Source organism: Cibotium barometz, chromosome 45 (genome assembly GCF_041138505.1).
Source record: "Cibotium barometz isolate CiBa-2024 chromosome 45, ASM4113850v1, whole genome shotgun sequence".
Lineage (NCBI taxonomy): Eukaryota > Viridiplantae > Streptophyta > Polypodiopsida > Cyatheales > Cibotiaceae > Cibotium > Cibotium barometz.
In genome coordinates, this window is record NC_141090.1 from 5,052,862 (window position 1) to 5,080,379 (window position 27,518).

Here is a 27,518-nt window from a genome sequence, read left to right on the forward strand (position 1 = left end):
CCTCTTGTACGGCCATGAGAGGTCTCCGTGCATCCGCCATGAATCCCCGAGTGGATGCTCCCAATGGATCCTCTTGTACGGCCGTCATGGAATCCTCATTCAAGATGCCCTTGCCTTTTCTTTGCTCATAGTCACCATAATTCCCATGCTTTTCTTGTGCTTGAGACTTCCCAAACTTGTCCTCCATCACACCAATCCGTGAGGATAATGTTTCAAAATGAGAATCAAGCTTGGAGTCTAAGATCTCCAACCGTTGTACAAGCATTTGCATGAGGGTGTCATGGTTAACCGCCGCTTGTGTCCCTTGAGAAATTTGATTATGTACATTGCCCCCATTGTCTTCATTGATGAATGCATCCCTTGCATCCATATTACCTTCCATGTCCTCATCACCAATGATCATTTCTTGCACAACATCCCCACCCTTGCGTGGTCTTCCCTTCGGCATAGTGAAGAAATGCAAGATGTTGGTAGAATGCCCAAATGATGTCGGAATTGGACAAAAGGAGGTTCTATGGATAGGTAATGGTGTCTACTATCCTCCCAAATGAACACAGTAAGAATTAGGTGTGGGCAAGTACTCTCTGTTTTAGGGTTTGTGCGGGACAGCTGAAAGTAGTAATTTGGCTCTAATATGCAAAATATATGTCGGAATTAGGATTTTGACGGCTCTATAGAAAGCTAACGGAAGATAGAACCTACCCCTAAAAGCATTTTGATTCAGTCAAAGTGGAAGTATATTCTGTTTGACTTTGACCAGAAAGTCAACAAGACTACTTTGACCGAGATTGTGATATCCGATTAAGGGGTTCTATGGCTCATTTGAAAACTCTCAAGGAGTAGAATAGAGTCGTGTAATCACTCGGACCTAATCCCAAAAACCCTAGGACTGAATTAGGGTTTTATAAAATCCCAGAAATTCCCAAAATTCGGTCCCAAAGCTCAATCCGGCTACAAATGATTGGTGTTTCTCCCCTTGGTAGTTGTGAATAACTCTTCAAGTGTATCCATGGGGTAAATCTCCAATCAATAAGCTTGTTTGGCTCCCTTGTTGGAAAAATTCCGCCAAAGTCTCCTTTGTAATTGGAACCAAATCTCAAATGAAAATGCAACTTCTCAAGTCACAATGCAATACTCTTTGTATCCCACAATGTCATGAAAGATCATATGCACTCTTTGTCCATCAAAGCATTTGCAATATCCACACAATATGACGGAAAAAGGGCCCCATTGCCCAAATGCATCCACAAAGTCGATGGTGAGGATTGTTAAGGACGCGCGTTGAAGCTTGCCGATCTCCCGGCCAAGCTCTTCTCACCCCTTCACCGAGTTTTCCTCCAAGGTGAAGGTTGAGGCCATTTCTTCACACCGGTGTACCTAATCCCCCCTTTGTACCGCTTTTCCCGCTTTTCCAAGGCAATCACGGCACAAGGAGTTCAAGCCATTCTCCCCTTGGCCTCTCCAACCAATGCCAAGGTACCCTCACACATTGCTAGATTCTATAGAAACTTGAAGTGGTAGCAATGGTGAGTGTAGGTACAAAATGATGTGGATAATATCAAATGATAGAACAAGTTTGTTGGCTTACAAGTATTGAGCATGACTCATGCCCTTTTACAATTTAGAACTCATCAATTAAGCATGGACTCATGCCTCAATCCATCATCCAAAAGCTCCAACACAAACCAACAATTCACAATGCCCTCACCATGGCATTTGCATAAGCATTTGTTAACCACAATCAAGGCATTTGCAATTGCATTCCAACAATCCCTTTCACATCATATTGACAAATGCATGCTTCCAAAACTTATGCTCTCTTATGCCCATGTGTAAAACATAGCATTGGCATGGCTATGTATAGCATCCATAGTGTCCATATGGCATCAAGATGAGCAATAGGGACTCCAAAAACATTGCATAAGCTTGCTATTCCATCAATGGCATGCCAAATGAGACATAATGAAGAAAATCCCCCAAAATGTGATCTATGAATTGGCCAAGCTCATGTGAAATCAATTCCTTTCACCATTGCCATCAATAATGCATGGAGAAGCAATATTGGCACGTGAATGGTCAAGCTTTAATGGTTAATTTCTGAAAATTAGGGGAGTTTGAATGTGTCCAACCCTAATCCATTCCCAAGCTCCACCAAATGCTTCAAACTTGCAAGAAATTGATCAAACCACTCACCAATGTCATCCGGAAAGCTTCAATGGTAGAAAATTGTTGAAGAAGCCTCTTGTAGGAGAAAAACGTGGCCTCTCTTTGCTCTCAATTTTGCAGCCAAAGAACACCTCCCATGTGCTTGAACATAGCTTGAAAATTGCTCCAAACAATGGCTAAAACCTTTCTTGTGAAGCTTCCCTCTTGTGAGGTAGTAAAGCTAGGTAACCCTAGCTCCCTCTCTCCCACGAAAATCGCGCAGATGCGGCAACCTGCAACAGCCCGTCGCCCTCTTCTTTGCCTCCTTCATGAGATGATTAGGATAGTAATAATGCCTATGAAGTGTGTACAAGCTTAGCAATGAAAGATATGGTTCATGGAAGGTAGACTAAGCTCAACTTTTAGCCATGGAGAAATGTTCACAAGCTCCCAAATCTTGAGAAAAAAATTTGCAAGAAGAGGCTCAAATGAAAGATCTCAGTGAGCTCTACAAAAACCCTAAGGTTTGGCATCAAAACGGGTAAAGGAAGAGCATCCCATGGCTATGGAAAGCTTGAGGAAGAAGAAGATGATTACTAAACATGATTAGCAGAAAAGTTAATTGCAATTAGTCACTTGCCCTAAGTTTTGGCCCGACTGCCCCAAATTTTTGATCCAGAGGCCCAAATTTTGATCCAAAAATGGCAAAATTGGCCAAAATCACTCAAAATTCAAGCAATTTCCATGAAATGCTCACCATATCCATGAGATTAAGCAAGATTAGAGAAGATTTGTCAAGAATCACTCAAGGATTACAAGAAAATGAGAAAAAAATTAAAAGAAACTCATATTTTCAAGCAAATTTTCCCAACAACCCATGCATGCCCATGATCAAAATCAAGAGCTCTGATACCAATTGGAACGAAGGGATGTAATGCATGAAAATTATGAGTGATCACCATGTAAACATGATGCCTAAGTGTGTTTAGTCTCTCACCAAGAGAATGGAAACAGCCTTCCACAAGCCAAGAGAGAAGCCATGAGCTCCAAGAAACATAAGTTTCCATTTCTAAAAATGATCATCAAAAGTTACAACCATGGTCCAAGTCCCCTCTTTTATACATGGACTTGTCCCATTATTAACCCTATTGAATAAAGTTCCTACTTTATTACATTGGTGGCGAACCTCCTTGCACAACCAAGAAATCCCGAACATCCATTGCAGTTAAAAACTGCCTTGTTTCACCAATGAACTATTTCTTTCCAAGGATCAAAACATTTAGAGTATCACTGCATATGTCATGAACCCTTCACTCTTTCTTAAGAGTGAAAGATTCACTTTGGTCCAATGTTACAAATCACAATGGTTTTGCTCACTAGAACTTACTTGGCTTTAAAATTTTGTACAACAGCTTAAAAAGTCTTGGGTAGTCAGTTTGAAGTGTTATGTACTCCTTTGCAAGTTTGCATAAGGGAAATAACAACAGCTCTTGCTCCATTTTTGAAGGGTCACTACCTGAGTGGACAAGAAATCTTGGAACTCTTCAGGCAATAAGTGAATTACAGCTTAGAAACCTTGAGGCGAACTGCAAGCATGCTGCCTTAGAATCCAAAATAAATCTCTTGCATTAATACACTAACAGCAACTGGACACTAAAAAGTCAACACATGTCATCAGAGCACATACCCATGAAGGACCGGTCCTTAAGGGCCTTTACCCAATGTTCTGCTGCATCATATAGAGCAGCACGTTCATCTGTGATGTTGTAACGCTTCTTGAGGCGCTTAGATATAAAGTACATGGCTGTTGCCCCCGCATATTTTGCCATCAACCTCTCCATAGTTGTGAAATTACCTGGCCAAGCCATGAAATAAACACGCAACTAAATCAGAACTTTCTCTTTAATCTTCTGGGCTTAAAATCCATGCAATACCTCAAAGCTTTCCTGTTAACAGAACTCTGACTCATCACAAAAAATCCAAAGGTTACCCACTGCCCATGATTATAACATCATGTATCCACTCAATCTACACCTTATTACATAAATCCATGCATCTTACTTCCATGAATCTTTCTAACATCAATAAATTTTCACTAAAAATCAATCCAAACATTACAAACACTTTTGTCACTTGCATTCTTCTCATTAATTTAAACGAAAACTAAAACAGGAATAAGGACACTCTAGAGGAATCAGAAAACAGCACAAATGCAGCCCCAGATCCACTTCAACTCACCATGGGTTGTAATATATTCAAACGACTCCAACGCTTCTGATGGACTCCGATATATATTTGGAGAAAGCACATGGACCAGATGCTCATCAACCCACCTGCATTGAATTGAAATGTACTTTAATTGCAAAAACAAATTATTATGCTTGAAAAATACAAAAGCATCACCAGCAAGCTCAAGGCCAGGTGGTGCAACTGCGCCTGCTGCATAGCAGGTTGCAGATTCAAACCCTGGCACATAGACAACCAAAACAAAAAGAAACACACCAGTGGAGGCTACTTCCCAAACTTAACAAACCAACCAAAGTGTGATCTCACAACAAAAAGAAAAGCTCAAGCACATCATTGAGACTCAAGAGACTTGTACCCACTTCTCACAACCAACACAAGTGCAAACAATATCACGATACTTCATCTTTTAAAAGCCAGTAAGGAAGAAACATTACCAAAGGAGCCCCAAATAATGCTATAAGGGATCATTTCTTTATGACATAATTGCAGGTATATCTGCCAAAAGTTCACATTATATCCCACACTTTCACCAATGATAATGTACCACTATGTGCTTGGGGTGCAGGGGAGTAGCACCCTGCTGTGGCATGCATACAGGTCATCAAGGAACCTCCTCAGCCATATGCACTCATGTTGGCAAGACAAGAGGTCCATGTGGCGGGGGTTCCGTAGTCCCCTCCCACCTAGCCAACCTAGAGCCAAGACCTAGAGCCAAGGGCACACCAAAAAGGTGTGCACGGGGATACCCAAGGCCCCTTGCTTGCCTCTTCACCCTTTCTACGCCAAGAATCCAACACACATGGGATCAACCAAGGAGTCCACTGCCACGTGTCAACCAAGAGAGGTGACTGTTCATCCAACACCCCCCCTGAAGGGAAACCTAACGAGTACTTTTTGCTACAAACAGAAGGGAGACAATTTGTTAGCATTGGGCAGCCACCAGCAGACGCGTGACTGCCCCCATCAATGGGAGGAGCCAACGCTCAGACGCCACCCCCTTTCAACATGAGGCACCAGCGGCCCCAGGTAATAACCAGAAGGAGGTCCGCATGGAGGGGGTCCCCAATCCCCTCCAGCCTAGCCAACATAGTGCCAAGGGTACCCCCAAAAGTTGTTCACGGGGGATACCCCCAAGGCTCCTTGCCTTTTCACCCTTCATACGCCACAAATCCAGTACTATGGGATTAACCCAGGAGTCCACTGCCACATGTCAACCGAGAGGTGACGGTTCATCCAACAGCTACAACGTCGAAGTGTGCTGGCAAGCTCACCACCCAACCACGGTCCGCGTCCACAAACCTCCCCCAAGCTAGGGGATAAAGCTCACTCCCACATATCCATGCCAAATCAGCCCTGGTGTCCCATACCACAAGAGCCTTCCCGTACAAGCCCTTGGCAAGACTATCTGTGTGTAATAACACCGGTTAGGTGTGAATATTCCTGGGCACCATCTCGTGAATAACAAGCTCGTCAACACTTAAATATGAACTAGCAACAATGCAACAGATAACTTAAGTACACAACATTGCAAAGATAGAGATTGCACAGTACATACGTGAAGAGGGAGGAGAGGTGAGAGTTGGTAGAAGGGGCCTGGGGTCCTATGTCCTTGTGACACGTGGCAAGGCCCCCCCCCCCCCTCCTTTTATGAAGGTGGGCACCTCTATAAGATGCCCCCCCATTAAATCCGGCCACATGAGGGCTTAAAAGGGCCAAAGCTTGGGCTAGACATTCATGGGCCTTGACCCCAAGGGCACTTGCCAGTGGCCGGAGTCCAACTTTAATGAATGTGAACTACAAAGGTTATAAAACCTTTAGAACAATAAACAAAGGTTTAAATGGATACTTACCACCTATTCACATGCCACAAACCATGTCAGAATACAGGGCATTCGCACGGTTCATAGGTGGGCGTCTCCTACCCATGAATTGGACACACCACAGCAGGCAGTCACACCAAAACAAGTCACGCGAAACCAGTTTCAAGGAAGCAGAGACGCGTGCACATGCATTATGCAATGGATGTATCTCCAGTTCTGGGAGCATGTAAATATCTCCAGTTCTAGGTCTTCCCGAATGGGGCAGATGAGCATGGATATGTGGGAGTCATACCTAGCCTCTTGCTCAGAGGTGGTTTGAAGCATAGAACCTACAGTTGGCAGGTGAGCTAGCTTGCACCCCTCGTAAGGGGTTGCACTAATCACTTGATTTTTGTCTTTAGGAGATCCGTGGGGTTGTAACACATCACCCACCTACGCGGACGAAGACCACAATCCGGTGGATACCAAAGAACCAGAACCTCATACCTCTCGACACTCCAAGTGGATACCAATATGACAGCATCAACACTTGGTGCAAAGGACCCTCAAGAAGCAGCTAACAAAAGATTCTTTGATAAAGATCCCGCATTGTTGAAGGATTCTTGTTAGTAAAACGCATAGCTATGGAAGAGGAGAGAGAGAGAGAGAGAGAAACATTTGATTGCATGAAAACACACATGCTTGCACAAGAGAGAGAAATAGAGCACAAGGGAACTTGCTTCAACTTGATTGCACTTATAAATAGTGTTACATGAGGGTCCTTTGTATAGGCACTGGACCTAGTCTCAAAGTGGGGGTGTATCCACACTAACCTTACACTTAATTAAGAGATTATTCACATGCCCATAAATATAACATTATACGTATGCAATTCGTTGTCCCCTCAAGGAGGCTCACAAGTGAAGATGCACCATAAACCCTACATTCAACACTCTCTTAGTTCCACGATCAATGATGCCGTAGAAGTGAAAAACTTTTCTCTCTGCTCTAGAGTTCATGCCTCATTGCACTCCATCTCCTGAATGAGCTATCCGCATCATGGTGAACAGCTCTAGTCCTCCAAAGAAGACAATGACTGGTCCTTTGGGAGCAACCCATGACCAATCCAAGTGTTGCCACCCTAGATCTCTTGAGCACCAATGTGTACTCTAACGTTGCCGATGAAGACCCCATCCAAATAACAAGGTAGAATCGATCTCCCTCTTCTTTCCACATCTCCCTCTAGATCCAAAGAGATGTAAAAGACCAACTCAAGAGTAGGACATGTCGACATCGACAGATGCCATTGCATCCACCTTAGTCAACATAGTAGCTTCCACCACACTAGCAACCGCCTCTGAAGCCTTGGTATCGTCATTTGCCAAAGACCTAGATGCTGCCTTCTTTGCATTACACCGGGCCATGTCCTTTTTCTTCACCTCACAGACTTCTTATCACAATACCAACACTTCACCTTCCACTTTGACTTACCCTTCTCTTCTTTCTTTGTGCCTGATGTAACAAAAGCTTGCTCCTCACATTTACCTACTCCTCATCTCTTCTTCAAAAAACAATGCTGAGACCTCATCAAAATCAAGAGGCTTATCCCTATGCCCAATTGTCAAAGAAGTGACAAAACTACGATAAAGAAAGAGGCAACTTGCTCCAAGAGCGTATGTGCCAACTTTGCACTGTCAAGTTTGGAGTCAATGGCCACCAACTTGTCCCGTAAGTCCTTCACTAAGTGATGTAAGAGATGACAAGGCCACCTTCATTAAGAGACAAACCATATAGCTGACTTTCCGAATTGATCGCGTTGGTTAGGCTCTTCATCTCAAACTATCCTTGCAAAATCCTCCACGCCTCAATAGATGACTTTTCCATTTGAATGAGCGGAATGACGGAATACAAAATCGTCATGATAATCAAGGCAAAGGCTTGATGAGCATCATGCTCCTCCCAAACTGTAATCAATTGTGGGTCAACTACTACTACTTCATCAATAGCACCTTCGGTATCCTCAATGGTCTCCTTCTCAACCTCCATGTGAGACTCTTCTATGGCCCTCTTGGTTTCAGCTCCTTGCCTTCAACAATTTTCCGCAGCTTGCGGGCAACAAGCTAACTCCGGATCTTTACTTTCCAAAATGGATAGTTGGATCCATCCAAGTTGCTCATCTCTGAGAACCCAATAGGTAGTAGAGATGCCATGCCTCAACCCTAAACCAATACTTATGCCAAAAACCTTAACCAATAGTGCAAAAATCCTTGTATTTGCAGCCAAAACACCACTTGCAACAGAAAAAACAGCTTACCCCCTTTGTATTTGAACTGAAAACAGTCCTCTCGACAACTTGGGCTCGATGAAGAGTTGCACCACACATGTGTTTTGCTGATGATGGGTTGAATCACCTTTCCTTCCTCCACGAGATGAAGAACCAGTAGTGAATCTGCGTTTTTCAGCAAACCCTTTCTTCATATGATGGGCAGTAGCAGAAGCTCTTGTTTTCACCTCTACGCAATAAAGAGAAGCGTTTTCCTCAGATTCACTCCATGAGATGAAAAAAGCATACGCATTTGCGTTTTCAGCCCCGCACGTTGAAGAACAGCAGCACACGACTTCACCACGGCTCCGTGTGGCTGTGCCCACTCTACGCTCTGCTATGGCAGCACAAACGCAACTCGAACAAGGCGCCAACAGCAACAAAACAAGAAAGAGCTTGCATAAAATGCAGTAGGACTGCACATGCGTTTGCAGCAGCATGAGATGAATAGGAGTCGACTCAACAGCAGTAACACACACCAAGACAGCTCAAAGCCAAATACCATGTTAGTAAAACGCACAACTATGGAAGAGAAGAGGAGAGAGAAACATTTGATTGCATGCACACACGTGCTTGCGCGCGCGCGAGAGAGAGAGAGAGAGAGAGAGAGAGAGAGAGAGAGAGAGCAAGGGAACTCGCTTCAGCTTGATTGCACTTATAAATAATGTTACATGACAGTCCTTTATATAGGCACTCGACCTAGCCTCAAAGTGAGTGCACTAAAGTGTAGTCACACTGACCTTGCACTTCATTAAGAGACTGTTCACATTCCCACAAATATAACACTATACCTACGCACTCCGATGTCCTCTCAAAGGGGCTCACAAGTGGAGATGCACCGTAAACCCTACGCACTGGTGCTGATTGGCAGCCAACAGTCAGTCCCTTACGCATTCAAGCAATACAAGCAAATACACCTTCCCAGTGGGGGCCCTTCAAAAAGTTACATGGGACCCAATGCAATGTGCTCTGTCCGTCTTTTCTCTCTTTCATTTGTGCATATGAAATCATCAAGTTCAAGTGCTGAATTTCTTCTCCAATAAAGTTTATGATTCATCGTGGACCGGAGCGAAATCAGAGCAAAGGTGTATGGAGTACCCCCATCTCCAAGTTTTGCAGGAGGGGATGTCGTGTGCATCACATCTATGGGCGCCACATGAATATGCTACCCATTGCAGCCAGTATCTTGGCAACATAAGAGGCAAGATATGGCCTGCCCAGTCACGCCCAAGACATGCGCACATGGATGGGACACATTTGGGACATGATTTGGACACAAATATGACTTTTTGGACATTGTTTTAAGGGCTGATAAGGGGAAACCAACTTCCCCACTTCTAGCCGATAGAAGGAGGCACTTCAGTATGCATCCATATGCTAGATCCTACAAGACCACAAGCAAAGGGCACGTTTGTGGATCAGCAAGAGCTACTTCTCTTGTGTGTTAGCAAGTGAAGGAAAGCAACAGTTTTTGGTATGCATCATAGGATACCATGCATGAACCGCATGTTTTAGAATATACACTAGATTAGGGATACATCTCATCTTCCTGTTTTCACTACACATAGGATTACCATTAATCTCATTTCCTTATTAGATTAGCATTAATCTCTTTTGCTTTGCATTAATCAAGATCACGCTTCCACAACATAGGTGATATCCAAATAAGGAACGTCCCTCCAGTGTTGGATATATCTAACTATGGGATGACGACAATTAATGTCGATCCCCAAAAACCCCTTATGATTAGCTAGCTCATAGGGCAAAGTCCCACTCAAGAAATGCAAGATGATCTTTGTGGAGCAGGCCAAGCAAGGAGCGGGCAGTTAGCCTGTGAGCAGCCTGTTTTTGGACACCTACCATGTGAACAATTATCATTATTAAAAGGCTAAGTAAGGTCGATTGCAACCCACAACTTGCATAAGAACTGGTCGACCATCCCACAACATGATCTACCTGCAAAACAAGGACAAAATTGCCCTCTTTGAAAACCCCTCTTCTTCTCCCTCAAATCATCCAAGACAATTGAAGGAAATTCAGCAATCTTCTTCAGCAATGGAGCACAGATGATTCAACGTTCCAACACCACAAAACAAGAATCTTGATCAGCCCAGCTTTTAAGGCCATCACTCAGCTCAATAAGGAAGGCATTCTCAGGTCAAGGATCAAAGATCTTGATTGTACTCATTCAATATCATAATCAAAGTAAATACACCGGATGGTGGGGGAGCCTAATTGTGACTGAATCACAAGTATTCTGTCTCTCTCCTCTCTTCTCTTCATTAATTAGATTTAATGCACCAAATTACATGATTGTATGCCTTAATCAGGGGACTTCCACCACACATGTAACACTTATCGACGCACCAGGGTCTAAAATGCAGTTGCCAGCATGAAATAAGCCATGCTTGTTTGACCTAAAGATAGTTAAAGTGCACTTCAGAGAAAAGGCCACCAATACTTAAAACGATTCAGAAGCGCACAAGCTTCCGCAATGTTCCAACGAGCAAAACAGCATAGACTTGTCAAGTTTTGAGCTCATTAGCTCAGGTGAGTCTGGCTGAAACAATAGAGATGTCTGGACCTCACATGATGCACCAGAACCAATATGGGCTATAATACTGTGCAAGAAAGGCATGCTAGTGCTGCATTAAGAGGGGCTTATAGTACATATACGAATCATGTGAATCATGTCTATATGGGCAACAAGTTTTCCTGTACTAAACAAATTTGACGGGTACTTTGAAAAATATATGCAACCAAGACAAGGGTCAGCAAATTGACATTAACGTAGCCCTATACACTGAAGAAAATGCATTCCCACCTCCGCCACGTTTCTTGCTCCTCCATCGCTTCAGTTGTTGCAATCCCACCTCCTACTTCTGGATTTATCCTCTCACTTAAAGTTGAAATTATCACTGCAATAACATGTGAGAAAAGGACTTAGTCGCCTGCCCTGGCAAGTGAACTGTACTTTACTGAGATCAAGTGTTGTGCATCCTCTTCCTTATACAAGGTATAAAGACTAACATAGGTTTCAAACCAGTATCAGCATGATAAAGGGAATGAGGGTGACAAGCATGCCCGTAGAATCGTTCATTTGTTGGCCATCGACCATCAAGATGGGAACTTTTTTGTATTCAGACCACTGAAGCTCTTTCTTGCTCATCGGATTAACCTCCACTACTCGATATGGAATGTCATGATAGTCCAAAAATGCTGGAGACAAAGAAAGTCATGCCACAGGGATTCAGAACTTCAGATACTAAAATATATCAAAAACACAGCCTATTATTATGAGAAAGCTTAGATACATCATACATTAATCAAAACCTAAAACCACAATGCCCAGCAGTTTCACAACAGTGGTCCCCTACACGTGTAAAGATTCAAAACCAACTATACTCTCCTGTAAATGTCATTAGGAAATAAACATTTGAGTTGAAATTTCTGCTTGAAAATCACCTACCAAATGCAATCTGCTAAATTTATCCACAAGGTTACCGCATCGGGCTAATTGGAATGTGGTCTCAAACCATCCTTATTAGCTTTTTTCCATGTTGAAACTTTGAATTGGGAATAGAAAATGGAAGGTTATACACATTCCAATTAACCCAATTACATATAGTCACGAGTGGTGTAAATTAATGGAAGCGGCAAAGCCATGACTTATAATTTCAAACTTTCAAGAACACAATCCTCCTATATTCTGAAGCTTGTGAATACATAAACATGCGATTGGGATTGAACACTAAATGCTCAGCTCACTAACCTTTGCATCTCTAGACCATGCGCCCATGGTCCACTGCCACTTCCTTGAATCCCCTACCTCCTCAAACAACTTATACAATGATATGGCAGCCCAGATGACCTCATTCTCAACGACTAACTTCCTCGTCCTCTTGATCAATCTAGCTTGTGAAAAGCTTGGCACAAATCTGCAACACACCATCAATGCCCCATGTGGGCTATTTGCGGGAAGATATAGCAGTTCATAGATGTGCACTATCACCATTTGGCTGCCCAAGTGGTCTTCCCTTGTTTTGTGCCAAGGTACGAGATGCCACGGAGCTTCGTTTAAGGGTTTTCAGCTGTGATGCCTATGCTCCTTCAGTTTCACATGTAAGGGTTTTCAGCTGTGATGCCTATGCTCATATCCCTTATTCTGCCAGGTCCAAATTTGATCCCAAATCCAGGAAGTACGAATTCCTCGGTTATAGCTCCTACTGTTTACAGGTTCTAGGAATGGGAGATATATCCATTGCATAATGCATATGCACGCATCTCTGCTTGCTTGAAACTAATTTCATGTGACTTGTTTTCCTGTGATTGCTTACGACATGTCAGTTCACGGGCAAGGGACGCCCACCCGTGAACCGTGCGAATGCCCTATATTCTCACACGGTTTGTGGTATGTGAACAGGTGAAAAGTATTCATTTAAACCTTTGTTTATTTCTCTAAGACTTTATAACCTTAGCAATTCACATTCTTTTAAGTTGGGCACCGGCCATTGGCTAGTGCCCAGGGCCCAAGGACCATGGGCACCCTCTTAACCCATTAAAACCCATTCGTGGGACTCTTTAATGAGGGGGCAACTTATAGAGGTCCTTCATTAAAGGGGGTGCCACGTGTCCTATAGACATGGACCCCTTTCACCAACCTCTCCCACGATTGCTCTCTCTCGTCCTCTCACTTTTGGCAGCTGGCCCATCATTCCCAACTTCTCCTTCTGCCAGTCAACCCTCACAAATGTTCCCCTTTGCTACTGTGCTGTACCTGCTGTAGCCGCCTACTATGTACCTGCTGTGCTTGACTGTGTACCTGCTGAAACCCTAACTGTACCTGCAAATACATGCTGAAACCCTAACTGTACCTGCAAGTACAGGCCAAAACCATAACAGTACCTGCAAGTACATGCTGAAACCCTAACTGTACCTACAATACATGCTGAAAACCCTATTGTACTGGCAAGTACATACTGAAAACCCTACTATGCCTGAGAGAGAGTGCAAGAGAGAGAGAGAGAGATATGAAGCAACTATGCTGAATATACTGCACTAAAACAGTCCCAAGCAAGAGACATAAATAGTCTCATAAGTGAGGGAAGCAAAAGGAAGACTAGACTATGAAAAATGAAAGAGGCAAGCCCACCTATTTATAGGTAAATAGGGCTGGCCGACCGGACACCTAGTGCTGGCCGACTGGACACCATGTAGCTGGCTGACTGGGCATGAAGCACCTGACCTGGGAAAAATGCCAGAAAATTATAGAAAAATAGGGTGGCCAGCCCACAACCAAGGGCCAAGACAAGGGACCAAAAGGAGACTCAAAATATGAGCAGAAACTGGGGATGAATGTGCTAACAGCACCAGATGCTGAACAAACTCCGAGAAGCCGAAGATGAGGAGCCAAGGAAGCCTGAGAAACCGGCTTGGTGAAAAAATCTTCTGCATTCTCCGCTAAAGGACAATATTCCAAACGCAAATCTCCAACAAGAACCCATTCACGAACATAGTGATACTGAATCTCAATGTGTTTCATACGAGCATGAAACACAGGGTTCTTAGCGATGTCAATGCAACTCTGATTGTCACACCAAAGAAGAAGAAACAAGAGACTGAAAGTAAGCATCAAACCTCTCTAGAAGCTTGGAGAGAAGCCGAATAGCCATATCCTCTGTAGAGATATCCTTGCCACAAACAGCAAGCTCGTCCCGGAGATCTTTTATCTTCGAGATGAAGGCAAATAAAGATGGAAAGGTAAAAACTGACAAATTCATACGCTACTTTTCCAAAGCCAAAATCCGTCCCAGAGGCTTAATCTCTTAAAGTTCTGCAAATACCTTCCAAACTTCAGGTGCAGCATCTGCTATACGCACATGGAGAGAACAGAATCTTAACAATTCAACATCAAAAAAGGGAAAACACGACGACCATTTGCCCGCCAAATATCAATCTGTGCTTGAATCACACCACCGGAAGCGAGGGTGGGAGGGGTGGCATTGGCAAGTGTAACAAGCCAATCCTAGAGATCCACACCACGCAACGTTGATTTCACCTTCACCTTCCACAAAGTGTAGTTGGAGCCATCCAACTTTGCAGACTCAGAGAGCATATGAAGTGTAGTCGGGACTCGGGGCAGCCATCACAAAAGCTCGGGCTCAATCTCAAAAGAAAAATGAACAATCTGTCCACCACAGGTACCAAGGTTGACCAAAGCCAGAATCACCACAAGACCCCCTCTACAATAGGTAATGTCCACTGGAGAAGAAAACGCAGCCAAACAAGGGGCTGAAGACCTGAAAATACAGGCTGACCAGTTCCACACTCCTAGTAGAGAAAAACGCTGATGAAAAGGTACCTTCAGGCTGAAAGCAATGAAGGACCAGCAGCAACAGTCCAGAAAACGCAGCAACCAAAGGGCTGCAAATCTGAGAAAAATACAGAGGTGAAGGAGCTGTAGATAGGGAAAAATCTGGGGCAGCAAAGAGAACACTGAACCGGGAGCGATGATACCATGAAAGAGTGCACATAGCGGAAGCATACAAGCACTAGAGTGTGCTGAGAGAGTGCAAGAGAGAGAGAGAGAGAGATATGAAGTAACTATGCTGAATCTACTGCACTAAAACAGTACCAAGCAAGAGACATAAATAGTCTCATAAGTGAGGGAAGCAAAAGGAAGACTAGACTATGCAAGCCCACCTATTTATGGGTAAATAGGGCTGGCCAATGGACACCTAGTGCTGGCCAACTGGACACCATGTAGCTCATGTAGCTGGCCAACTGGGCATGAAGCACCCGACCTGGGAAAAATGCCAGAAAAATAGGGTAGCCAGCCCACAACCAAGGGCCAAGAAAAGGGACCAAAAGGGGACTCCAAATATGAGCAGAAACTAGGGATGAATGTGCTAACACTTCCCTCCATGTGTATGAGACTGGTGGCCAGGCTATTTAGACTCATTCAACAAGTCTGACATCAACAATCTACTCCGACACACTTTTGTTTGGGTAACTTGCCTTCATACTTGCATTGCATTGGATTATCTGGCTAGCAAGCCCTTGGAACTTAAAAGTAAACTCACTTATAGCCCAAAAAGCATCTTTTTAATAATAAAAGCTCTTCTCTTTTTAGTATCAAAAAAGCTTTTAATCTTTTGCTTTCCAAAAGCTATTTGCATCATTCCAAGCCTATAAGGTGGCCTTGCACTGCTATCCTACCACATGGCAAAACCACATCATCGCCACATCATCATTGCCACATCACTTCTTCTTCTTTTTTGCGTTGCATGGCGTTGCGTTTTTCCATGTCAGCAACTCAATGCAAGGACACTTGCAAGGTGCGGTGCCACCAATTTGATCCCCTCACCAGTCTTGAACAGTGTTTCACACACTGTAAGTCCAGCGGGGGGTGCCGTGACAAACTCAAACCATGTGTCCAAGAGATAGAGATATAGAGAGAGGGGAGAGAGAGGAGGGAACAGGGATCTTGCACAGTACATCACATTGAGCGGGGAACAGGCCCCTCTCTTTCAGGAATTTATTCGAGAACAATCCACGAGCACGCTGGCCAGGATCAATTCAATCAATGAATACTAAACAAACAGATATGCCAATATAGGATATCCAAATTGATGTCAATGTCGAGGCACAAGATCTCTGATGCATAGCACACCATGGGGATGACACACAAGTATCTCTCACGGGGTTGTACCAAATCTAATATCCAAATCCAATGAATCCAAGTACAATGAATCCAAATCCAAATCCAAGTCCAAGTCCAAGTCCTAGTCGAAATTCCATGTTCATGTCCAAGTTCCAAGCCCAAGCTCTATGTCGAAGTTCTCCATGTTCATGTCCAAGTTCCATTTTCCTATCCAAGTTCCATGCCCAAGCTCTATGTCCAAGTTCTCCATGTTCATGTCCAAGTTTCATGAGTAATCTCCACAACTCCTACAACCTTGTCGATGAAGAAAACCATGGAAAAGCTCTTTCTGGCAAGAAAACAGATATAAAACCTGTTTTAATGGTTTTTATGCGATAAAAATCCCCAAAAAGCAACTTTCATTGTTTGTAGGGTTTCTGAAATTTCTATCCGTACAGCTCCGTACACGCGTCAGTATCGCCCATGCATATGCCCATACAAGGCTAGGGCTGACGGTACATCTGAAAAGCAAGTTGGAGAGGGTGTTGATGGCGAAGAAGAAGCTCTCCATGATCATAATGATGCCCACACACACTCCACAATCTCCTTCAATCTTCAATGATCTTGTTCATGGCTTTTGCTGCACTTGATCAACAAGTTTGGGAAAAGCATAAAAACTGATATTTTAGGCATATTCAGCCACTTTTGACAAAAAGGGGAAAAAGCACAAGTATTTTGGGCTGGTCGACTCCTTTAAAAGAAGAAGGTGAAGGGTGCACAGGTAGCAGAGGTGGTGGGCAGCAGTCTTTCTCTGTTTACTGGCCGTACAGTTTTCTCTCTCTACAGGCCGACTGCAGCAGCAATTTTCTCTCTCTACAAGGCAGCATTTCCTCTCTTTCTTCAGTTCGTTGGCCGTACAGAAGGGGCAGCAAGCTGATCTCTTTGCTGGCCGTAAAGCAAGTACAGCCGGCTGTACAGTGGTACAGCAATTGTACAATGGACAGCGCCAGTTTAAGCTTTCTCTCTCTTCAGCAGGCCATACAGTGGTATGGCAGCCATGCAGATTCTTTACTCTCTTCACCACTCCCTCTTGACCATCGATTCAGGGACTGTTTGAGGGTACCATGGACTGTTTTGAGAGCTTTTTCCGGGCTGTTTTGGAGAGATCTGGTATTGTTTTGAGAGCCATTTCAAGGCTGTTTTGGCACGGAGTTCGGCGTTGGATTTGACTCCGTCCCGGGCTGTTGTTCGAGGCTGATTTGCACTGGTTTGTGGTGCTGATTGGTGCCTAGTTCTTGAGCAAGTGTTTGTGGAGCTCTCTGGAAAATCCAGTGCAGTATTGCACCTACACCTTGGTTTGGTTGTAACCTTTATTCATTGGAATAAAGAAGTTCTTGCGCGGGGGGGGGGGGGGGGGGGGGGGGGGGGCTGAGTGCAGTGTTTTGATATTGTTTATGGTGTCAGAATGCGCAGCGGAAGACTAATGCACGTAGGAGACGCTGTAATATGCGGAAGCTTCAGAGAAGAATCGGTAACTTCAATACTTAGAATTCAGCACTCTTTTCGCGACGGAAATTAACGCACAAACTGAAAGGAGAAGTGCAGAAAAGAGAGAGAGAGAGAGAGAGAGAGAGAGAGAGAGAGAGAGAGAGAGGACACAGAATTGGGTCCCAATTACCCTCTGTAGGGCCCCCACCACGGATGGTGTATTTGCTTTATTAGAATGATGAGAAATCTGAAAGAAAATACAGCAATCTTGGACCTTTTCTTGGCTGGGAAATACCCTGCCCTTGACTTGAATCCTTCACCCCTTTGCTTAGCACCCTCTTGGCTTTGTCTAGCCTCTTATGCTTGAGCTCTTGGTGGAGAATGAGATGAATGAATGGGATTATGGCCTCCGCTATTTATACTACTTCCCAACAGCAGTCGGCCAATAGATAAACAGGCGGCCAGCACCAATGTCCCACAACTTGTGAAAAATCAGCAATAAATGCTGGAAAAATCACCAAATATGCTGCGCATTACTCCCTAGATGGCTGGGCATCATGCGCCTGCTTCCAGAATGCTGGGCACAGCCTTTGCCCACAATCCAAGGGCTGGGCAGCCTATATGGGCTGCCCCATACTTGCCCTACAGCCATATAAAGGCTGTAAACGCCTGGAAATAGCCTTATCTTTGCCCTAGGGCTGTCCTAGGGCCCCTCCATGGCTGGTGGGTTCAGCCTCTTCCTTCCTAGCCCTCATGGGGGTGGTTCCACACCATTCCCATGCCCACACTAAGATCCATGGTAGCCCTATGGGCTGGCCCCTTGTCCTAACCACTATCTACTCAGTGATCTGGCATCCGGTACCATATTAGATACATAGAACCACTGACATCATTCTAGAGGGAGACTCACAGCACGGACTGGCACTGTTTCATGTGCAGGACAGTGCACACCTGACCTTGGACTCATGTGCAGGACAATGCACACCTGACCTCGGACGACTGAGATGGATCCCTGGCTGACTCGTCCCAGACTAGGCTCACATGGGACCAATTCACCATCCCAGGTCCTGCACCTTCTGTACAGAAATGTCTACGTGGCATCCAAGTGCGGGATGCACGTGACATCCCCTTCTACTTAACTTGACGGAAGCTGCACAGCCTCCAAATAATCCGTCAATAACGCCGGATAGTCTTCCAAAAATTCTTTGTCGAGCTATACCGCTTCATGAGTTCCTCGGCTGTCACAACCCTATGTTTTTCTCTAGACAGTATGCAGGTGTGCACGGGGACATGGTGGACAGTGTGAATGGCATCAGATTGGAGCTAAAAAGGAAACCCATGTGTGGACAACCCCAAGTGTGAAGGGGGCGAAGAGATTTTAACTCAAAAGGTTTTAAAAACCTTTAAAAACATTGTAATGCCCTTTATGAAAGTAAACGTGGCCCATATGCTATTATTGGGGCCACGTGTGTGCTTTTTGGAAAAAGAGGGGTTGGCAGGCAGAAAAGAGGCGCCTCTCTTATGATGAAAAGGAGCTTTGGCTTGTGGAAAAAGCAGGCAGACTGGTCGGGCCAGGGGACTGGGCTGCAGCTCTTTCTTTCTCTCTCTTTCTCTCTCTCTGGTGAGAAGCGGACAAGTCTGCAGGGAGGGCTGTACGGGCAGATGCAGCAGAGATACGTGCTTTTCTCCTTGGAGGACTGTCGGGCTGCAGGAAGCGCACAGCCGATCTCTCTCTCTCTCCCTTCGCAAGTCTGGGGGAGGTCCTGGAGACTGAAGACAGGTCTCTCTCTTTCTCTCTTTCTCTCTTTTGCTTTTTGGGAGAAAACAGGGGGCTGGCAGGCTGCTTTTGGGTGCTTTTCTGTGTGTGCCAAAGTTGAGGGCCGAACGGTAGGAGGGGGCTGAAGCTGCGGCACATGCTCTTTTCTCTCTCTCTCGCTTGGTGCACAAGAGGGCTGGACTGCAGGCCCTCATGGCTGTGTGCTCTTCTCCTCGGTGGCCAGGGGGTTGGTTTCTCTGGACATAAAGGCGGACAGGGGCTGGTTTTTCATGAACATAGACATCATGTCGATGGCGTTCAACTGATGGAACTTTCAGCTTCTCTTTGCTTTGGTTCCGGACTGTTTTGAGATCAGTTCGAGGACAGTTTATGGGCTGTTTTTGGTTGGCTGCAAATTCAGCTATGTACTTGGGTTTCCGGCTGCAAGTACAAGGTCACCTGAAAGTGTTTCTTGGCATGGGAGTGATGCAAGCTCGCATGGCTGCGTGCTTATGGAGCAGATTGTTTTCTTCCTACTAGAAAGGAACAGAGGGACCTACAGTTATGGGCATCTCTATGTTGCCAGATGTTTCATGAGGGAACAGGTAACTAGATGTATGCCGTTGTTGGCACTGTTGTTGAATGGTGCTATGAATGGTTCTGTATGGAATCAGGACAGAAGTTTCAAAAGGGAAACAGGCCTAAGGGTTTCATGTGGAAACAGGTCATAGGTTTCTCGAGGAAACATGTTTTTCGGTTTCTCCAGGAGATAGGTCACATGCAGGCAGAAGGTACAAGAATGGACACATGTTTGGTACAGCCTTGCTACTGATTGCAGGGGACAGGGAATCCATGACAGAGATGGATAGTACCCTTAGAAGGTAGAGAAGGTTGGTACAGGTGTGTCGACTGTATGGTATGTTGTGCTGTGACACGAGTTCTCTTTTGAGAGACAATTTGGGAGTCTGTGTTGTGATGCAGAAGCACTGGATGTGTCAGGGTGTGATGTTGTTCATAGTGTGAGAGGCTATGGATGGTTGTGGCAGCCGTGATCTTGTATGCAGACTCAATGTGAGAGAGTCTTTCGATGTGAACAATGGCTGGACTTGTTTGTGGATGCCGAGTGGATATGAAGAAATGATGCAGGGTACTTGCAGGCTTCAGGAGTTCTATTATAACGGCTGACTTCCCAACCTTATTGTAATCAAAGCTCTTATAATCAATTAAAGAAATACCGCAAGGGGCGCCACTGCGTTTTGGGGCCAATCGGTGTCTGTGTACTGTTTGCAGGAGCACTCTAGCTCCCCCTGTTTGTTTTCCTTTTCTAGGTCCTCAATGGCGTTGAAGTGTTTTATGTGTGCCAGTTTGTTTTTGCACCGCCCTTTGGTTTTGTCTGAAGACCGATGAGTTCCTCGGTCCTGAAACTTCGTGAGGAACTGTCGTAGTCTTCGGCCTGAGCCATGCTTGAAACAGTGCAGAAGGATCTGTTCTGGAACCATTACTTCTGCTTCATCAACAATGTCTGGTTCCGCTTCGTCTTTGACCTCTTAAGGGGGTGGACCTGCATATGGCTTTAACCAACTGACATGGAGGCAGATTCGTGAGAAAATCCATCGAAATGTCCTGGAAAGGACCCTCAGGAATTAGCAAGGGCTGTAACAACCCTATCTTCTTTCCATGAGGAGCTTTCACCTTTTCTACCAATGACACATAGTCGGCCTTTGTAGAAAAGCCAACCATTGCGTATCAGAAAATGGCATGGTCCTGTGGCATCCAATGCCTGTTCCCACTTAGTACCGAATTCCTCGGAATCCGCGTACGTGTGCTTCATGTCCTCTAGTCCTGTACTAACAAGATCAAGTCTAGTGGTCTGAATCGTAGACACTTGTCCCTTCCTGCTCAAAGCGTCAGCCACTGGATTGGCCTTTCCTGGAAGGTACTCAATCATACCACCGAACTACTGGAATATCTGACTCCAACGGTGTTGTCGATCACTCCACTGTGCACTTGGCATCGTCTGAATCCAACGTAATGCCTGATGGTGAGTGCGAACCTCGAAGTCACGGCCATACGGAAAATGTTTCCAATGTTTCAAGGCCTGTATATCTGCTAGGAGTTCACGATCATAGACTGAGTAGTTCTTCTCAGCGGGCAGTAACTTACAAGACATATAAGCTACTAGATGACCATTCTGTTGCAATACACCTCCAATTGCGATGTTACTCGCATCGGTGATCACTTGAAATGGTTCGTCCCACGAGGCAAGTGCTAAACAAGGCGCTTCTGACAAAGCCACCTTGAGGTTCTGGAATGCCTCCAACGCTCGTGGAGTCATTTGAATCTTTTGCCTTCTTGTTTTCACCCCCTTTAGCAGATCGGTAAGATCTGTCGAGAGATCAGAAAACTTGTCGATGTGGGTGGAATATGCCTGGCATATACCCACAAATGATCTAACGTCATAGGCTGTCTGAGGTACTTCCCAGCTGACAATCTCGACCACTTTAGCCAGATCAAGTCGAATGCCTTCAACACTAATTATATATCCCAAGTAATGCACCTGGAACACATAAAATTCTGACTTCTTTTCATTGATGTAGAGCTCATTGCTCTCTAGCAACTTAAGGACTTTCTCCACATCAATGTCATGCTGCTCAACCGTAGCTAAAAATATTAGTATGTCGTCCAGAAATATGAACACACACTTTCCAATCAAATCTTGGAAAACACGCATCATCATGCGGTTAAATGTAGCTGGGACGTTTGTCAAGCCAAATGGCATGACCACAAATTCATAGTGGGCCCATTCCGTGTAGGCATATGCTCACTTATGGTAGTGCTATGTGTGAACAGGGCTTAACCAAGGGCACTTTTTCCCATGTGGTTTTTTCCCTTAGAGATCAAGTGTGAAAGGACACTCTTTAACATATAATATTTTGTACTTCTATATTATATGGATGTGGACACACATGCAAGGGTTGACTTGCATTTTGTGGATACCACACTTTTGGCTCTCTCTCTCTCTCTCTCTCTCTCTCTCTCTCTCTCTCTCTCTCTCTCTCTTATTTCTGCGTGAGCTATTCTACCCTGCACCTAACCCTAATGTGCAGGTTTGTGTGTGTGAGTGTGTGAGTCCAACACCCAACAATTGGTATCAGAGCTAGGAGCTGGCCCTGAAAGTCTGCTGGGAAGAAAGCTTGCAAAATTCCGTCGACGCTATGTTTTTCCGTCGCCGTCTGTCCGTGGATTCCGTCGTTGCTCCACCGTCCGGCCGCCCAGCTCGCAGACGGCACTGCCCTCTGCAGCCGGCGGCGACATCGCTGCCTCCGCCCGTCAACGCTCCCATTCAAAGCCACGTCGGTGTTCTGTTCCATTCCGGCCTTCGTAGCCGTCGCCCAGCTTCCACCACGCCCTCGTCGTTCCGTTCCGTTCCGCCTGACGTCGCCCGTTGCTGTTCCGTCGACAGCCGTCCTGTTCGGGTCGGCGTCTCCGTCACTGCTCCGTCTTGGCCGCCGTCGACGTTGCTGCCCGGCCGCCGTCCGTCTTGCACCAACGATTCCAGGCCCCCGCTAACCTGCTCCGTCTACACCTGCGCGCTCGCCCAGTGCCCGTTTGATGTTCGCCCGCATCTGACTGGGGCCCGACACCTGCACCTGGGTCCGCCTATGACTAGCCCGACACCTGCCGACAGCCTGCTGGCTCCCTCCAACGCCCATCTACACACTCTAGCGCCGTGCTCGCCCTGCTCGTACCTTCTCTGCCAGCAGCCACCGCCGAAGCTCAACAGCTGTGCAGGCCTCTCGACTGTGTGCTCCCTGACTAGCACCTGCTTCCTCACACGTGCTGCCAAAGGTATTCTTCCTGCACATTTTCTTCCAAATACAAACACAGATTTTGCAGCCATTCCAGTGCAGGTCATATGCAGATTTTGCAGACACTTCTGTGCAAGTCAAATTCAAAGGAAAATTGGAGGTGCAATTTAGGGGATTTATCAATTTGAGGCAAAATTGAAAATTGCAATTTGGGGGTTTTCGAAATTGAGGTCAAAATCAGCAAATTGAACCTCTTTCACTTGCAGAAATTTGGGGCTTTTGTGAAAATTGGACGATTAGATGCACATTGAAGCGATTGGAGTGCATAAAAATTGGGGATTTTCAGATTGGAGCATGTAATTGGGCATTACAGCTGCGATTTGTTGCGTACGTATACACATTGTGTGTAATTGGACAATTTGGTGCAGGTTTACACTTGCTTTGGTTTGCAAGCATACATTTGCACAGGACATTTGGTTGCCTGGCAGTGCACATTGGTGCTTGGTTTGCTTGCAGATATATTTTGTTGACATGGCACAAAATGCTACAGATGTATTTGGTGTGCTCACCCAGGAGGACAAGCTGGATGGATCTAACTACTCCCTCTGGAGTTTCATGATCCGTAATTTGCTGGTAGCCAAAGGGCTTTGGGACATCGTGTGTGGTGATGACACACGCCACTTACCATACAGCCAGCCACGCCTCAAAGGGGAGGTGCTCAAAGAGCTCCTGATGTAGAACCTACTCCCACACAAGAGCAGAAGAGATGGGACTCTAGAGATGCACAGGCCATGTCATTGATAGCCCTTTCAGTGAAAAGGACTATTATTCCGCACATTCGTTCTTGCAAGACATCGAAGCTTGCATGGGACACATTGGAAGCAATGTATCAGGTACGCAACGAGGCAAGAGTTGCCTACTTGAAGAGGCAAGAGTTGCCTACTTGAAGAGGCAATTGGATCTTCTTTCTATGGATGAGGGTGACTCCATGGCAGATCATCTCACCAAAGTGAAAGATTCGCAGGAACAATTGCTCAACATTGATGAGGTTATCCCAGACAGACAGATGGTCACCAACACTCTTCATTCTTTACCGCCTTCCTACTTGGGCTTTCACACCTCTCTCAACCTCTCAATGAGAGGAAGTGGTGATCCCGTCACTTTTGAAGAGCTCGTGGGTTTACTCTTGCAGGAAGAGCAAACAAGAGCAAACTTATCGAGCAACCGTGGTGGAGACAAGGCATTTACGGCCAAGGATAAGGGTAAAGCAAAGAGCTTTAGGGACAACAGTCTAGCAAGGCTGGTCAAGGACAGCCTTCTTCTGGTGGTGAAAAGTCTGACAAAGGGGATACAAACAAGCCCAAAAAGAAGGGAAAATGTCACTACTGCCATAAGCCTGGACACTACATCAGTGAATGTAGGAAGCGGATTGCAAAAGAGAAAAGGAAAGAAGCAGGCAATGCAGTAGCAGACTCTTCTGATGACAAAGCACAGCAATCAGCTATAATGTAATCCAGGAAGAGTACACTTTTTTGGTCACATGCACTAGTGACACACCAAGTGCTTCAAACACTGATATGTCTTGCATTGCATCTGACAGACAGAATGCATCATGGTATTTTGACAGTGGTGCTTCGAGCCACATCACTTCATGCAAAGATGTATTTCAGCACTTGGTTTATGCTTCAAATGGCCGCACTGTATCATGTGCAGATCATACCACATATCCAGTAAAGGGAATTGGTAATGTCATACAGTATACTTATTGCAGCCAATGGTGCCAATATATGTATGAAAAATGTATTGTATGTTCCAGGGATAAAGAAAAATCTGCTCTCCATCTAAGCCATAAACGACCAAGGTTTAACGGTTGAATTTGAAGACGGGAAGTGTTTGGTAAAAGACCCATCAAAGGGTTATGAAATAGTCACTTCTGGAACACGATACAAAGGATTGTATAAGCTGGACAGCTAAGACAAGCGTACTTATGATGCAAATACAGTGGTTGCCCACGCTCCTGCTATGCATGATGCAGAGCTATGGCATGCTCGTTTTGGGCATGTAAATTTTCAGAGTTTGATGCTTTTGCAGAAGCATCATATGGTTGATAATATGCCGCCTCTTGAGTTTCCACCAAGACATGCATGTGAGGGGTGTATTTTGGGAAAGATGCAACGAAAACCATTCCCCAAAGATGGAGCTGTTAGAGTTGAAAGTAAATTACAGCTCTTACATAGTGATGTATGTGGTCCAATGCGGACACCATCTATAGGGGGGCATCTTTACTTCGTCACATTCATTGATGACTACTCCAGATTTGCTTGGGCTTACCCTTTGAAAGCGAAAGCAGATGTGTTTACATGCTTTCGACACTTTGTAGCAATGGCTGAAAATATGTGTGGGTGTAAAGTCCAAACACTCCGCTCAAATAGAGGTGGAGAATACATGTCAAATGCATTCAAGGATTATATGCTTCAAAAGGGCATCAAACACCAATGTACAATGCCTTATACACCGCAGCAGAATGGTGCAGCTGAAAGGAAAAATAGGTCTCTCATGGAGATGGCAAGATGCATGGTGAAAGCACAAAAGTTGCCTCACAAATTTTGGATGGAAGCTATAATGTGTGCAACTCATGTGTTGAACAGGTGGCTAAAAAGGTTTCACATGGATGAATGTAAGCCCATTTCTACTCCAGTAGAACCAGGTGTACAGCTTACTATGCATGATATTGGAGAGCTTACTATGCATGATATTGGAGAGCCTTTTGAGGCCGGCATTTACAACCAGGCAGTGGGATGCCTCATTTACTTGTGTAACACAAGGCCAGACATATCTTTTGGGGTGTCTGTTGAGCAAATTCATGCACAGCCCAGGCACAAAGCATTGGCAAGCAGTCAAACGCATTTTTCGTTATCTTAAGGGTACCCCGGATCTTGGTTTGTTCTATCCCAGGGAGGGCAGCTTGCAGCTTTATGCAGAATGGTGTAGCTGGAAGAAAAAATAGGTCTCTCATGGAGATGGCAAGATGCATGGTGAAAGCACAAAAGTTGCCTCACAAATTTTGGATGGAAGCTATAATGTGTGCAACTCATGTGTTGAACAGGTGGCTAAAAAGGTTTCACATGGATGAATGTAAAGCCCATTTCTACTCCAGTAGAACCAGGTGTACGGCTTTTACTATGCATGATATTGGAGAGCTTACTATGCATGATATTGGAGAGCCTTTTGAGGCCGGCATTTACAACCAGGCAGTGGGATGCCTCATTTACTTGTGTAACACAAGGCCAGACATATCTTTTGGGGTGTCTTTGTTGAGCAAATTCATGCACAGCCCAAGCACAAAGCATTGGCAAGCAGTCAAACGCATTTTTCGTTATCTTAAGGGTACCCTGGATCTTGGTTTGTTCTATCCCAGGGAGGGCAGCTTGCAGCTTTATGCATACAGTGATTCAAATTGGGCTGGTGATTATGATACCACGCAATCCACCAGTGGGAATTGTTTTTTTCTTGGCAGTTCATGCATATCTTGGTTGAGTAAAAAGCAACCCACTGTTGCTACATCTACTTGTGAGGCTGAGTACAGGGCAGTCTTTACAGCTACAGTAGATTGTGTATGGTTGAGGAGATGTTGGCCGATCTTCGTGAGTGTCCGCAGACACCCACCACCATTCTCACTGATAGCCAGAGTGCTATGGCCATGGCACAAAATCCAATATTTCATGCACGTACCAAGCACACAGAGATTCATTATCACTATGTCAAAGAGAGGCTACATGCAAGGGAGATCAGTTTATCTTATTGCCCTACACAGGATAATGTTGCAGATCTATTCACAAAGGCTTTACCTCAAGAAAAGTTTGAAGCTTTCCGCAAAGCTTTGGGCTTACTCTCATATAGAAAGTGATCTGCTACCTTGTACAGGTTCACACTTCCACTACAGGGGGGATTCGTAGGAATATGCTCACTTATGGTAGTGCTATGTGTGAACAGGGCTTAACCAAGGGCACTTTTTCCCATGTGGTTTTTCCCCTTGGACATCAAGTGTGAAAGGACACTCTTAACATATAATATTTTGTACTTCTATATTATATGGATGTGGCACACATGCAAGGGTTGACTTGCATTTTGTGGATACCACACTTTTGGCTCTCTCTCTCTCTCTCTCTTATTTCTGTGTGTGAGCTATTCTACCCTGCACCTAACCCTAATGTGCAAGTTTGTGTGTGTGAGTGTGTGAGTCCAACACCCAACATTCCGTACGGAAGGCTGTCTTGGGGATCTCCCTCCACAATCCGCACCTGGTGGT

General features: G+C 45.1%; 1 protein-coding gene across 2 annotated transcripts in view; it reads right to left on the reverse strand.

The window, feature by feature from the left end:
* LOC147612341 (Glutathione S-transferase family protein) overlaps nt 1–27,518 on the reverse strand; it is a 54,871-nt gene that overhangs the window by 3,643 nt on the left and 23,710 nt on the right. For both annotated transcript variants that reach the window (XM_086782956.1, XM_086782955.1), the window contains exons 2-5: nt 11,599–11,733; nt 11,339–11,432; nt 4,384–4,478; nt 3,833–4,000 (exon numbers count right to left, since the gene is read on the reverse strand). In XM_086782956.1, coding sequence (XP_086639082.1) covers nt 3,833–4,000; nt 4,384–4,478; nt 11,339–11,432; nt 11,599–11,733 — 492 coding nt within the window. The remainder of the gene's footprint in view (nt 1–3,832; nt 4,001–4,383; nt 4,479–11,338; nt 11,433–11,598; nt 11,734–27,518) is intronic.